The sequence below is a fragment of the Marmota marmota genome, unplaced genomic scaffold (genome assembly GCF_001458135.2).
Source record: "Marmota marmota marmota unplaced genomic scaffold, marMar, whole genome shotgun sequence".
Taxonomy (NCBI): domain Eukaryota; kingdom Metazoa; phylum Chordata; class Mammalia; order Rodentia; family Sciuridae; genus Marmota; species Marmota marmota.
In genome coordinates, this window is record NW_026000093.1 from 23,940,499 (window position 1) to 23,955,860 (window position 15,362).

Below are 15,362 nucleotides of genomic sequence, written 5' to 3' on the forward strand. Positions count from 1 at the left end.
GGGGGAGAGAGAGAGAGAGAAGGAAGACGAGGAGGAAGAGGAGGAGGAGGAGGAGAGGGATTAAAAGAGGTATAGGGCTTATAGAATGACATGGGAAAACACTGCAAAATGCTGAATTTAAAAAGTTACAAATTATTCTGATTGTATCTTTATCTTCTTTAAAGGTGCATGTATTTAAAAAGTGGGATTGGGAATATTCTCACTTTCTATTTCAATATACGGTATTCTTTTACTTTTTTCACATGAGCATGTTTAACTTTAATATTATTACTTTATAAAGTCATACCAAAAGTAGGGAATGGTTTATAATATGTCTTAAATCCTAATTGCTCTTGTCCTTTATAAAGTCTTGACAGTGCCACCACGATTCTGAAAAACAGAAAGAAGATGCTCAAGGATCTGATTCAAAGCAGGCCCTAAGTGTCATGCCTGCAATCTCCAACTTCCAATAAGCTATCTTGAGATTTAAACACTGCAAAAGCATATGGTATCCTTACCAACACTGTTTATGGTCATCTTTTTAACGTCAGTCATTGTAATAGATGTATAATGGTAAATGGTTTTAACTTGCAATTTATTTTGTCCATTTTGACAATACAGCATGTAAAGATTGGAGTATAAATCTATAGATTACTTTGGTGACAATCAACATTTTAACAAAGTCAAGTCTTTCAACCCATGAAAAAGATATGGTTAATTTTCATTATTGAGATAATGATGTGTTTTATGTGTTTCTGTTTAAAGACCCCCTACTTTACATAAACACATACACACAACTTTCATATATTTGCAAATAAATATATGTTTGGTTGATTAATACTGAACTCATAGCCAACAACACAGATATTGTGACTAAATGAAGACTCCTTAACATATGCCTTCTTGGGTTTAGGAATACTTATATAGCACTTAAAAATTACACCTGAGAGTCATTTGAAACAAAGAAATAAACAAGAAGCACAGAAATGCAACAAATGTGACACTAAATAATCCAGGAAAAGGCCACTTGGTTACATCCGAAAGCTGAAACAAGAAAACAGAGTGTGGACTTGTTCAACCTCATATGCGCATTAGGTGACTTGAATTCTTTGCCACTCTGCAAGTATCTATAAACAGCCACAAAAGTACCAAAAACATTGATTTGGGGATTACAAATAAGTTTTAATGAGGAAGCCAATTCACAAAGAAGAAGTCCATGAATAATGAGAATCAGTCATAATTCTCTATTTATTTAGGCAGTTTAATTTCTCTTATCAATGTTTTTTTTAATTTTTTTTAATATTTATTTTTTAGTTTTGGGTGAACACAAAATCTGCTATCTGCACTGAGTATTATTTTCCTACTGAATAAAGGAGAACTTAATTTTCTTCTAGATGGGGTATATTAGTGGTGCATTCATTCAGCTTTTGTGTATTTGAAAATTGTTTATTTCATCTTTGTTTTTGAAATCTGTTTTCACAGTAAAGAATTCTAGGTTAATACTTTTCATCTTTCTATACTTTAAAGATGCTTCTCCACTGTTTCCTTGCTTGCATTAGTTTTGTTTGTTTGTTTGTTTGTTTTTTGTACCAGGGATTGAACCCAGGGATGCTTCACCACTCAGCCTCAGCCCTTTTTATTTGTGTTTTGAGACAGTCTTTCTAAGTCACTTAGGGCCTTGCCAAGTTACTGAAGCTGGCCAACTTGCAATCCTCCTGCCTCAGCCTGCCAAGCTGCTGGGATTATAGGCAAGCGCCACCACATCTGGCTCCTTGCTTACATCTTAATCTTTGCTCCTCTGCATATAACATGACCAAGTCTCTGGCCACTTTTAAGATTTTCTTTTTAATAATTGCACTCAGCAATTTGACAATGACATACCTTGGTATCATTTTATATTTCTTACACTTGGAATTCATTTCTTTGATCTGTAGGCTTCTGGTTTCATTAAGTCTAGAAGGCTTTTAGCCATTTTTTTCCTGACACATACTTATCTGTGTCCTGCTTCCCTCAGGAACTTTAATCCCTCATCCATGTGGCTGTTTGAAGGTACCCTACACTTCGCTGATGCTTTCTAATTCTTAAAATTATTTTTTTTCCTCTGTGTGGTTCATTCTGGATGGTTTCCTTGCTGTTTCTTCAAGTTTATTAGTCATTTTTCCAGCAATGTCAAATTTGCCTTTAATCTCATCTGGTATATTTTTCTTCTCAGATATTTTTTCATCTTTTTAAGTTTCATATTTATATTTCTGTATTATCTGTATCTCTGACTTCTTGAATATCATCTGTGTCACCTGTGTCAGTTTTGATACATTATTTACCTCACTACAGGGCATTGTTTTCAAGCTTCTCTGTACACAAAGAATTTATGAATGGACTCAAACAAATATCTATACATCCACATTCACACAGCATTATTCACAACAAACCAAAATAAGGAAGCAACCCAAATATGACCATCAACAAATGAATGGATGAACAAATTTGGTATGTGTGTGTGTACTAAATAATATTCTAATATATATATACATGTATATATATTAGAATATTATATATTAGAATATTATTTAATCTTAAAAAGGAAGAAAATTATGGTATATGATAAAATGTGAATGAATCTTGAAGACGTTAGGCTAAAAAAAGCTAAGCCAGTCACAAAATAACTGTATGATTGTTTGTATGAAGGTACTTAGAGTAGTCGAATTCATAGAGACAAAAAGTAGAGTGGTAGTTGTCATAGGCTTGGGGTAGGGAAATGAGGAGTTGGTGTTACAATGGTTAATCATAACAGTTAATTGTTTAATGGGCAGAATGTTCCAGTTGAGAAAATGAAAAAAGGGTCTAGAAATGAATTATACTGATGGTTGCAGGAAAATATGCATGCACTTAACGTCACAGAACTGTACACTTAAGAATGGTTATGATGGGGCTGGGGTTGTGGCTCAGTGGCAGAGCGCTTGCCTAGCACATATGAGGTCCTGGGTTCGATCCTCAGCACCACATAAAAATAAATAAATAAAGTTGTAGTCCAACTACAACTAAAAAATATTTTTAAAAAAAGAATGGTTATGATGATAAAATGTTATGTATATTTAACATAATTAAGAAAACACAAGAAAAAGTCACTTCTTTCTGAAAAGTATTTTCAAAAGGAATAGAATGCTAATTTAATAAATATTTTTCTTTCATTACTTTAAAGATGTAACTCCAGGGCTGGGGTTGTGACTCAGTGGTAGAGCACTTGCCTCGCATGTGTGGGGCACTGGGTTCGATCCTCAGCACCACATAAATAAGTAAAACAAAGGTACTGTTGTCCATCTACAACTAAAAAAAAATTTTTTTTTTTTTTTTTGCTGGAGATTGAACCCAGGGCCTTGTGCAGGCGAGGCAAGCACTCTACCAACAGAGTATGTCCTCAGCCCCTTCTACAACTTTCTTATGGCCCACAGCTTCTAAGAAAAGTTCTGTGGTAATCTTTATCTGTATTTCTGTTCAGGGTTGGGGGTGTAGCTCAGGGATAGAGTGCTTACCTGGCATGTGTGAGGCCCTGGGTTTGATTCCCAGGATGGCAAAAACAAAAACCTCTCTATTTATAGTGTTTCTTTTAAACCTCAGATTCCTCAAAAGATTTTCTTTCAGTATCACTGGTTTCCAGAAATTCGATTATGATGAGCCTTGTTTTTCATCTTTAATGTTTCTTCTACTTCATGCTCATTGACTTCTTAGATCTGTGGGTTTATAGTTTTCACTAAACATAGAAGATTTTCAATCATTATTTCTTCTAATAGTTTGCCTGTTGCCCTCCCTTCTACTGGGATTCTACTTACATGTATCTCAGACCACCTGACATCACCCGACAGTTCACTGATGTACTACTATTGTTTCAGTCTTTCCAACCTATGCATCATTTGAAGTAGCCACAATTCGAGCTCACTAATCTTTTCTTCTACAGTGGCTTATCTGCTATTAACCCATTATGTCCCATCATCCTATACAAAGGACACATACAAAAACTCAAATAGAGAAATTGTTTAGTTTTTTGAGGTGTCCTACATACAACAATGATATATAATAGGCTATAATTCCATTCAGTATTTATTTTTTAATTTCAGATACTGCATTCTTAATCTCTAGAAATTGCCTTTGGGTATATTTTTGTATCTTCTATCTATTTTCACATCATGTTCCTCCTGCTTTCCTCTCTTTTAAACATTTACAGCACCTTTGTCTGCTAAATCAATCACCAATCTCTTTCTAATCAGTGATTTATTTATCTTGGCTATGAATAATATCTGCTTTCTTCTTTGTAAACATTTTAATTTTTTATTAAAGTAAAATCGACATAACAACAAAACATCTAATTAATCTATTTCAAGTGAACAATACAGTAACATTTAGATCATTCACAATACTGTGCAACCACTACCTATATCTAGTTCCAAAACATTATTACTCCAAAAGGAAACTGCATGTCCATTAGGCAGTTGTTCCCCATTCCTCCTTACCCCTTAGGCCTTGGCAACCACCAATCTGCATTCTATATCTATGGATTATATATTCTGGATATTTCATATAAATGGAATCATTTTGTGTTTGATTTCTTTCACTTAAAATCATTTGCAAGGTTCTTCTACATTGTGGCATGTATCAGTACTTCATTTGCTTTCTATAGCTAAGCAAAATTTTATGGTATGTAGGTAAGATAAATATGCCCATTCATCCATTGATGGGTATTTGGGTTGTTTCCATAATTTTTCTATTGAAAATAGTACTACTACGAACATGCATGTATACATTTATTTGAGTACCTGTTTTCAATTGTTTTGTATATATACCTAAAAGTGGAAAATCTGGGTTACATGACAATTTAGTTTGAGAAACAAACTCTTTTCCACAATAGCTAAACCATTTAATATTCCCACCCACAACATGAGAGTTCCAGTTTCTCCACATCTACACCAAAACTTGATATTGCTGGAGTCTTGATTCTAGCCAAACTAGTAGGCATGAAGTGGTACCTCACTATGGTTTTCATTTACATTTCTCGGATTATGAATGATTTTGAATATCTCTTATCATGTTCATCTTGGCTACCAGTATATCTTCTTTTAAGAAATATCTATTCAAGTCTTTTGCTTGTTTTTTAGTTGGGTTATCGTTTTGCTGTTGAGTTTTAGTTCTTATATTTAAGTCACAGATCCATTTTGAGTTAATTTTTGTATACAGTGTGAGGCAAGGATCCAACTTCATGGTTTTGCATGTGTATTTCCAGTTGTATCAGAATGATTTGTTGGAAAAATTATTCTTTCCCCATTGAATGGTCCTGCAACTATCAAAAATAAATCGCATACAGATGAATAGGTTTATTTCTGTACCCTCAATGATACTCTATTGGTGTGTGGCTGTGACTGTGTATGCATTTATATTTATATCACTAGTATTACACTGTTTTGATTATTATAGCTTTGTAGTAAGTATTTTTTCCTTTTTCAGAAGGGTAGAGAGAGGGAGTACTGGGAATTGAACCCAGGGCTTCATGCTTGCTAGGCAAGGACTCTAACACTGAGCTACATTTATAACACTCTTTTTTTTTTTTAATATTGAGACAGGTCTTGCTGGCCTTAAAATTGAGATCCTCCTGCCTCAGCCTCCTGAGTAGGTGGGATTACAGGTATGTGCTACCATGCTTAATTGTAAGTTTTGAAACTGGGAAATATATGTTCTCCACCTTTCTTCTTCTTTTTCAAGGTTGTTTTTACTACTTGGGCCTTTTGGAATCCATGAGTTTGAAGATCAGCTTCTCCATTTTTGCAAAAAAGGTCATTAGAATTTTGATAAAAATTGCAATGCACCTATAACTTGCTTTGGATAGTAATGCCATCTTAACAATACTAAATCTTCAAATCCATGAATACAGTATGTCCTTCCACTTACCTAGATCTCCTTTTAATTTATTTCAACAACATTTTCTACTTTTGAGTGCATGCATATTTCCTAAAGGAGTGTACTCCTTTTGCTTTTGGATGTTACTTATAATGGAACTCTTATTTAATTTCCTTCTTTGATTGTTCCTTTCTGGTATACAGAAACACAACTATTTCTTTTGTATCTATCTTTTACCTACACATTTGCTCAATTTGTTTATTAGCTTTAATGGAGTTTTTTGAGGGTTGCTGTTTTTTAGATTCACTAGGGTCATGATAAATTGCTGAGGCTGGCCTTGAATGCAATCTTCCTGCCTCAGCCTCCTGAGTTTCTGGGATTATAGACCTGTGCCACCAGGCCTGGCTAAGATCTTCCTTTTCTAAATGTAAATATTTACTACTATTAATGTCCCTCTGAGCATGTTTTCACTGCATCAAACAAGTAATTTTTTATTAAATTTTTGTCTACAAGTATTTTCTAATTTCCCCTGTGGTATTTTTACTTTGACCTATTGTTTAAGAATGTGTTTAATTTCTGCATATAGTAATCCTTTGATATCCTTGAGAGACTGGTTTCAGGACCCCTAAAGGATACCAAAATCTTAGAATGTTCAATTCCCTTATATAAAATGGCAGAGTAAGTGGGTGTGATGGCATACGCCTTTAATCCCAGCAGCTGAGGAGGCTGAGGCAGGAGTATCTTGAGTTCAAAGCCAGCTTCAGCAACTTAAAGAGGACCTAAGCAACTCAGCAAGACCCTGTCCCTAAATAAAATACAAAAAAGGGCTGGGGATATGGCTCAGTGGTTAAGTGCCCCTGGGTTCAATACCCAGTACCAAATAAATAAAATGACAAGAGTATTTGCACATAGCCTATGTAAGTCCTTCCATATAATTTGAATCATCTACTTATTACTTATAATATCTAATAAAATACATATTCTATGTAAACAATTGTTACACTGTATTATTTAAGGAACTAGGGGAAAAATCTGTACATGTTCCATACAGATGCAATTTTTTTCCCTAAATGTTTTCAATCTGCACTTGATTGATTCCACAAATACAGAACATACAAATATGGAAGGCTGACCGAATTTTAAATTTTCTAAATTTTCTAATATTCTTTCCATTCACTGACTTCATTTCTAACTTCATTTCACTGTCCCTGGAGAACATACTTTTTATTATTTCAATCTTTTTAAATTTACTGAAATGTGCTTTGTGGCAAATATTTCAAATGTACTTGAGAAAAATGGGTATGTGGCTGTGCTTGATATTTTTAGAATGTCTGTTAGGCCTAGCTGGTTTATACTATTGTTTGAATCTTCCCTTTCCTTACTGATCTTCTATGAAAGTTTTATTCATTACTAAACATGAGGCAAACATTTTTATTTTGTATTAAATGACAATAACTGTGAATTTGACATTGTTAGATTCAGATTCTGAATTGTATTGTATTCCTCTAGGGTTTTGGTGCATAGTTAAGTTACCTGAAATCACTTGGAGTCTTCAGGGCCCGCCATACAACGTCTTTCAACCTGGGCTGTGAGAACACTATTTCTAGCCTTGTGTAAATTCTAGAAATTGTTTTTCTTACTGCTTTGTATTACTATTTTCTCCAGTGTCAGGTAGGTCCTATCAAGCATCTACAAATCAGACACAGCCAGACTCCAGGAGAACCCTCTGCAGGTTCTCCAGGATGCTCCAGGATGCTCATACACTGGCTTTTTAGTGTGTGCTCTCATTGTGCGTACCCCACCACCACCACCACCCACACACACACAGTGCATCTTTTTCACTGGTACTCTGCCCTGCAGTTCTTTTCTTCTTCTTCTTCTTCTTCTTCTTCTTCTTCTTCTTCCTCTTCTTCTTCTTCTTCTTTCCTGTCCTGTAATTCTAACCACACCTTGGCCTTCCCAATTTCTTACTGTTTTCTACTTATCTTGACAAGATTGCTGGGTTCTGTTTTGGTTCCACCTCCTTGCAATGAAGCCAGTAAAATTACCTTTGGGTTCTTCTGTAAGTTGGTCCAATAAAAGGGCTGAACCTCATTAATTTCCTTTCTCTCAGGGATCACAGTCTGGTGCTGCCTGTCAATCAATGTCTAAAAAAACCACTGTTTACATATTTTATATGTTCTTAAGTTGTTTAAGGTGAAAGAGCATTTTTTGCTGCACAGCAAATTGCCCCAACTTAGCCTCTTTATAAAACAGTTGTTGGGAGTTTTTTCCAGATAGTTTCTAAGAGCTAGCAATCACAGGGCAGCTAAGCTGGATAGTTCTGGCTCAACGTATCTCATGAGACTGCAGTAAAGGTGTCAATGGGGCAGTAGTCTAGGACTACAAGCTTGACTAGTTGGGAAGAGTTGGCTTCCAAGAAGGCTTGTTTACATGCTGTTGGCTAGAGGCCTCAGTTCCTTTAGTTGTTGGCAGGACCCAATTTCTCATGACATGGCTCTTTCCATTGGGCTGTTCACAACATGGCAGCTAACTAATCTCAGAATAAGCAATCTGAGAGAGAAGGGGTGGGGAGGGAGAGGGAGAGGGAGGGAAGGGGAGGGAGACAGACAGAGAGAGAGCAAGCAAATGAGAGAAGGCAAGAGAGAGAAAAAAGGGAATAGAGTACAAGAGAAAAAAATGCAAAAGCCACAATGTATTTTATAAATAATCTATCCTAAAAAATGATCCATCACTCTGCCATGCTCTTTTGATCACACAGACCAACCCCAGTATAATGTGCCAGGTGATAACACAAGGGTATAAATATTCTGATGCAGGGATCACTGGATAACATTCCTGGAAGCTGACTACACATAGAATAAATACAGTTCCTTTCACTGGCAGCATAGGGGAAAGAAAACATACTTCTTATACTTTTTAATCTCCTTATGTTTCTATTTTTCTTATCCCCTAACTGCAGATCTTATTCTATGACTATGAGGAAAGATGGACAGACTGTAGAAAGTACTTCTCACCAAGAATTGAAGAAAAATAGAACTAAGAGTCAGTAGTAGGGCTGGGGTCATAGCTCAGAGGTAGAGCATTTGCCTTGCATGTGTGAACCAATAAGTTGGATTCCCAGCACTGTAGATAGAGAGATAGATTGATAAAATAAAGGTCCATCACAATTTAGAAAGAAAGAGAGAGAGAGAGAGAGAGAGAGAGAGAGAGAAAGAAAGAAAGAAAAAGAAGTAAGTAGCAGTAATTTTTACAAGAAAGAATAGAGTTCCTCGTACCTACGTCAAGAAACAGGAGGGTACCTGAAGCCAATCTGGGCCCAAGTGGCTCATTCCTCCGAGTATTCAATGACCTCCCTTGAATGTCTGCTCTCTGCCTTCCAAGTCCTTCAGTCTCCAAAAACAGGCAGCAACAGCAACATTAACAGAAAAATTAACAGCAGTAGCAGTAATAACAGGACCAGTGCTAAACATTTTGGCTTTGCTAATTCAATTGCTCATTACAACAAGCATGTGAGAAAGACATTACTCTTAAATTCTAGGTCTTTACTTTCTTGATAATCACAATCTGGCTTTATGCTTCATAGTATAATAACAATTTTATATTTCCTACATCTGGCTCCCTGTTGCCCTGCAGGGCCCCTCTACTCCTCTGAAACTGAAATTCTGTTTTGTCCTGCCTGTCCTCCCATTTCACTTTAGCAGACCTTAAAGTTTCCTCTTGGTTTCCATTTTCCCAGCATCTACTACCAAACTTTGTTAAAAGGAACTATTAGACCACTTAGACCTCTATAAATTCTCGGCTGCTGGGCCCTCCCAATTCTACAACTGCCTAATTATAGACTTCTCCAATCCCTTAGGATCACTGACCTGTCTAGTCTGCCTCACCAGCTAGTCCAAAAAAAGTGGCCCTATTTCAGCCACTCATTTTTTTTTTTTTTTGAGAGAGAGAGAGAGAATTTTTTTTTAATATTTATTTTTTAGTTTTCGGCGGACACAACATCTTTGTTTGTATGTGGTGCTAAGGATCGAACCCGGGCTGCACGCATGCCAGGCGAGTGCGCTACCGCTTGAGCCACATCCCCAGCCCCTCAGCCACTCATTTTAAAATATTATTTTATAGCACATGTGCTTTCTTAATTTGCATTTGCTGCAACTTAATATTAAAATGAGTTCCCTTTCCCTAGGGACTCAAAGAAAGGCCAAAATATACCAAACCTCCATCTACTGTAGTACCCTGGAAACTAATAGATTTCCATTAGTTATCTGTTGAATAATTAACTAAAAAAGGGAAGTAATAATTATAAATAACAGCTCAAAAAATTCTCAAAGAATATAACCCAAAGAATATCATTTTCAAATGAAAAGAAAAGATGATAGTGGATACCTACAAGCAATTCACAAAAAAACAAAGCAAAAAAACAAACATACACAAATCTCAGAAATGCAAACTAAAATACCATTTTTTGTCAGATATTGGCAAAGACTGAAACATCATAGTAAGTAAATTTTTATTTTTGGTATTTGTGCATCAAGTAACTTTAAAATTCATAGACCCAGGGTTGGGGTTGTAGCTCAGTGGTACAGCACTTGTCTAGCATGTGTTAGGTACCGGGTTTAGTTCTCAACACCATGTAAAAATAAATGAATAAAATAAAAGACCCATCGACAACTATAAAAATATTTTTTATAGTTTTTTATTTATAAGTGGTGCTGAGGATGGAACCCAGTGCCTCACACATGCCAAGGAAGTGCTCTACCACTAAGCCACAATTCCAGTCCCCTAAAAAATATTTTAAAAAATTCTTAAGACTCCTTTGTACAGTATTTCATTTTAGAATTACTTATAATAACTGGGGGGAAAAAAGAAGTATATTTAAAATCTTCACTGTGTTTCCTCTTGGAAACATAAAAATCTGTCCAACAATGAGGGCTTGGTTAAACAAATTTTAGTATTTCCAAACAAAACATATTAGTAAATCACTTCAGAATATTATATATTATATAATACCAGTTTTTAAATATAACATATTCACACAAAAACATAACTGCATAGAAAAGAGGTATACATTCCAAAATGTTAGCAGTCATTCTCTCTGTAAAAGTGGAATGTGTATGTGTGTGTGTGTGTGTGTGTGTGTGTGTTTTGATTTGTTTGTGGCTTTTTGCTTACCTAGATCACCTAATTTTTCTATGGTAATCATGGGTTACACACAGATAACAACACATATTCTTTTAAAAAAGCAAAATGAAGATCACAATTTAAAGGTAAAAAAACCATTATGACACAGTGTAAAACACCCCAATATTCCATAATGTCAGAGTTAATATCAAACAAAATATCAGATAATCCAGTATCTTAGTATAATCCAGAATCTTAGTATAGCCCATTTTTTAATTAGTTTTAGGAAGATATGTGGAAGAATCTGTAAGGACAAGAAAAGCGTGTAGTTATTCAAGCATTTTAAGAAAACAAAAAGAGCTCCCTAATTTTTTAATTCTAAAAATTTAGAATCAATCCTAGAGAGAGTGTTGAAAATCTCATAATAAAAAGCAAAATTATTTCTAGTTTAAGATCAGCTTAAATCTTCTTGCCATCTCTTTTTACTTTTAACTTGTGAATCTTACTTTCCATGAGAAAGCAATCACCATGAAAATAAAAGATAAAAATCATTCATAAATTTAGGAATTCAAATTTAGGTGTGGCTAAAGATAAAATCTTTACAATAGCTTCTACTATTCTCAATTATGTTAACTCTTTCCCTCAGACATGAAACATTTTGAGGGATGAAATTTAGTAACAAGAATGGGATCTTAATTGACTCTAGCAATGCTTGTCTTTTGTAAGCTAAGTACTGTGTATAGTTTCTAGCCAAAGCCCAGGAAATTGCTTGTGGCCATGCTAAACGTTGCCTAGGAATTGTGTACAATGTCCAATTCAACATGAACTGCAATGTAAAAAGTTAGTAAATCCTCAGTACTAACCCACAAACTATAATTTCTACTAAACTTGGCTGGCATAAAGTGAATGATCATTTCTACCTATCTATACAAGAACATGAAGCAAATTATTCTAATTATACCCATATAATTAATAGCAGGCATCCACAGAAAGTCATTTAATGACAACTTCACACCTACAACACCATGTGCAAGACAAGTATCAGCAAGACTGATGCTTCAAATGGAATTTGATAGCAGACGCCAGGGTATAGGAAGTACCAAGTACAGTAACAATAACAATAACAATAACATCTATTTAAGCCTCTATTAGAAATGTCTTTGATGAAAGCAATTTTTGTTGCACAAGAAAAATTTGTTATAGGAGAAAAAAAACAATTTTTTTTTTTTTTTGCACCAGGTACAGTGGCACATGCCTATAATCCCAGCAACTTGGGAGGCTGAGGCAGGAAGATCGAAAGTTCAAAGCCAGCCTTAGCAATTTAGCAAGGCCCTAAGCAACTTAGTGAGAACCTGTCTCAAAATAAAAAATAAAAAGGGTTGGGGATATAGCTCAGTGGTAAAGCACCTTGGGTCAATCCCCACTACCAAAGGGGGGAAAACAGAACAACTTTGCATAAAGGAGATCTTATGTTAATGACATTTATATAATGAAAGCATCATAAAATACAAAAATTTTAGACCACACAATTATGCGGTTATTACTGAAAAGAACAGAGCTCTCTTTTCCTTTATGATAACCCTAGCACCATTCGTCCTCTCATCCAACAAATATTTGAAAACCATTTACATCATTCTAGGACCAGGGAATACAAGAGTAAACATACAAAATCACTGTCTTCATAGAGTATACTATCTAGCAAGGGAGACAGTTATTAAACAACTACAGTAATCCCTCCATATAGGGAATTGATTCCAAAATGCCCTTCAGATACCAGAATCTGTGAATGCTCAAGCCCCTTGTATAAAAATGTCATAATATTTGCATATGACCAATGCACATTCTCCTGTATATGTTAAATCACTTTAGATTACTTAAAATACCTAACACAATGTAAATACTATATACATAGTTGTTATACTCTATTGTTTAGGAAACAATGACAAAAAAAAAAGTCTAATAGATGCAAATTTTTTTCCAAATATTTTCAACCTGTGTTAGTTAAATCCACAAATATAATACCCATGAGTGTGAAGGGACAACTGAAATTTCATATTTGACTATAACTGCAAATGTCAAAATGCCATTAAATAAAAGGGCAAAGTTCTAAGAGAGCATATTCTAGGCCTGGAGTTGAGTAAGCCAAATATAGGGGAGGAAAAGAGAGGTACAGAAAGAAGAAATCTGTGCAAAGTCCCTGAAGCCAGAATGACCTTACCCAATGTCGGAACTAAAACAACCAAGTATAACTGAAGCGTGTAGATTATTTCTCAGAAATATGTCAAATCTGAGATATGTAAAGACATCCAATTTAAGCGAGCAAATTGATAACTATTACAAGTGTCTGGAGCTTAGAAACAAGGCCTAGAGCAGGTACAAACTTAGAAATCACTGGCTTGGAGATGGTATTTGATGTACAAGAACCATAAATTTCTTAGGCAAGGTGAGTGAGACTTCAGGGTGGGGAGGGCAGTCAGGATTACTTTCTCAAATCACAGAAAACCAATTTACTTCTCTGTTGATTTGGAAACAAAAAAAATTGAAGTATTTTGTAACATAGTTATGACACAATGTTTTGTTTGTTCAGAAAAGGTAAAAATTAAATGTATAAAATTATTGGGAAAATGCCAAAACCTAAGAAAAATACTCCTTTCAGTTAGTTTAAGGTATTATATGCTGCTATTTATTTAGCAGAACACTTCCTTCTAGCTTTTTCAATGTCCTAGAAAATGAACCTTTTTTTAACACACTGATACAACTAATTTATACAATTTGTCTCTAGAAATGCTGAGTCTGCAGAACTGCCAGCTACTGAAGGTGTATCAGAAGTATTCTTAACACACCAAGTCCTGGAGAGTGTGACATCAAGAACAGACAAACTTTCACTCTATACACTCAGAAGTTATCAATTTTCAGGACTATAACTATTTTCCTTAAAAAACCTGCCCTATACTATCTCCAATGATGATTATACACTATGTAAAAGTTTGACAAAGCAGTGGTCAAGATATGGCTGTAGAAGAGCTGAGTTAAAATGTTCCATAATTTATGTCCAAAGCACCATGTAAGTATGAAATGCCTTAACACAAACTCACCTGATTTATTTGAAGCATGTTAAGACAATAATGATCAAACTGCTGTATCCCTCACGGCTCCAAAAACTGGAAAATGAAAATGAAGAAATAAAGTTCAACTTAGTTGATAACTTCAACGACTAGTATTTTAAATACATGATCAGAATCAAGTATAAAATGCAGTTGATCCAGATCAGCATAGTGCTTTCTATGATAATGAAATGTTCTATACTTGTGCTGTCCAATTAGGTAGCCATTAGCCACATGGCTAATGGGCACCTGAAATATGACTGATTTGACTGTTGTAGCTGAGAAAGTAAACATTTAACATTTCTGAATGTTAATTTGAATTTAAATAGACACATGTGGCTTATGGATACCATTCAGATCTAGATTGATAAACAAAGTCTCTAATGGCTAATGACTAGCACTCAGATCTAGATTGATAAACAAAGTCTCTAATGGTTCTAGACAATCCCCACAAAAAGAAAACTGTTAACAAGCCCAAAAAGTCTCACTGATATTTAATGTATATTCTCTTCACTCCAGTCAGGTTTTAAATAGCTTTGTTCCCATCTTCAATGATAACTTATGATAAATTAATACTAAAGAAGATGCAACATACACAAGTATTCTTATATGTTACAGAATACACAATATGATTACCAAGCTACATATTTTATGTTTTTCCCTTATTATCAATATGAAAATGGTATTCACATTAAAATGTCATATAATCTAGACGTGTGCCTTTTTACATAATAATTCATTGAATGATTTCTCTTTTATTCTGTTATTGCTGATAAAAGGATTTACTCCAAAATAAAAGTTTTCCACACAATGCAAAAAAAAAAAAAAAACACTAGACATGTGGTGCACACCTGTAATCCCAGTTACTCAGGAGGCTGAAGCAGGAAAACCACAAGGCCAGCCTGGTACCTCAGCAAGACCCTGTGTCAAAATAAAAAAGGGCTGAAGGTGTAGTAAAGCGAGCACTAGCCTAGCATTCATGAGGTGCTGGGTTCAATCCCCAGCACTATAAAAAATAATTAAAAAATAAAAATTTTACATAAAATTTCCTAGAAAATCAATCACATCACAATCATTGTCCCATTGCTACATTTGGGTTTGTTTCTTCTGGACCTAATAACCACCCATGGCTGTTATTTCTTTCCATGTGGTACATCTCTTTTTATTTAAAGATATATGCTAAAGAAGGGAAAGAAAAACCAAATTTATAAACAAACAAACCACAAGCTCTCATAAAGGAAAAGGTTAACATAAAATATAAATTATGTTACAGGC

The 15,362-nt window shown here is 34.8% G+C and overlaps 1 protein-coding gene across 12 annotated transcripts in view; it reads right to left on the bottom strand.

Moving 5' to 3' along the window:
• Stau2 (staufen double-stranded RNA binding protein 2) overlaps positions 1 to 15,007 on the bottom strand; it is a 281,161-nt gene extending 266,154 nt beyond the window's left edge. For 6 of the 12 annotated variants that reach the window (XR_007340579.1, XM_048783065.1, XM_048783060.1 and 3 more), the window contains exons 1-2: positions 14,079 to 14,111; positions 9,141 to 9,255 (exon numbers count right to left, since the gene is read on the bottom strand). Coding sequence is in view for 8 of the 12 variants with exons in the window: in XM_048783065.1 (XP_048639022.1) it covers positions 9,141 to 9,255; positions 14,079 to 14,096 (133 nt within the window). In the remaining 4 variants the exon portion in view is untranslated. Of the gene's footprint in view, positions 1 to 286; positions 370 to 9,140; positions 9,256 to 14,078; positions 14,148 to 14,938 lie in introns of those variants that run through there. The other 6 variants (XM_048783067.1, XM_048783063.1, XM_015485870.2 and 3 more) reach the window with 5 other exon arrangements.
• Between the last annotated feature and the right edge of the window lie 355 nt (positions 15,008 to 15,362).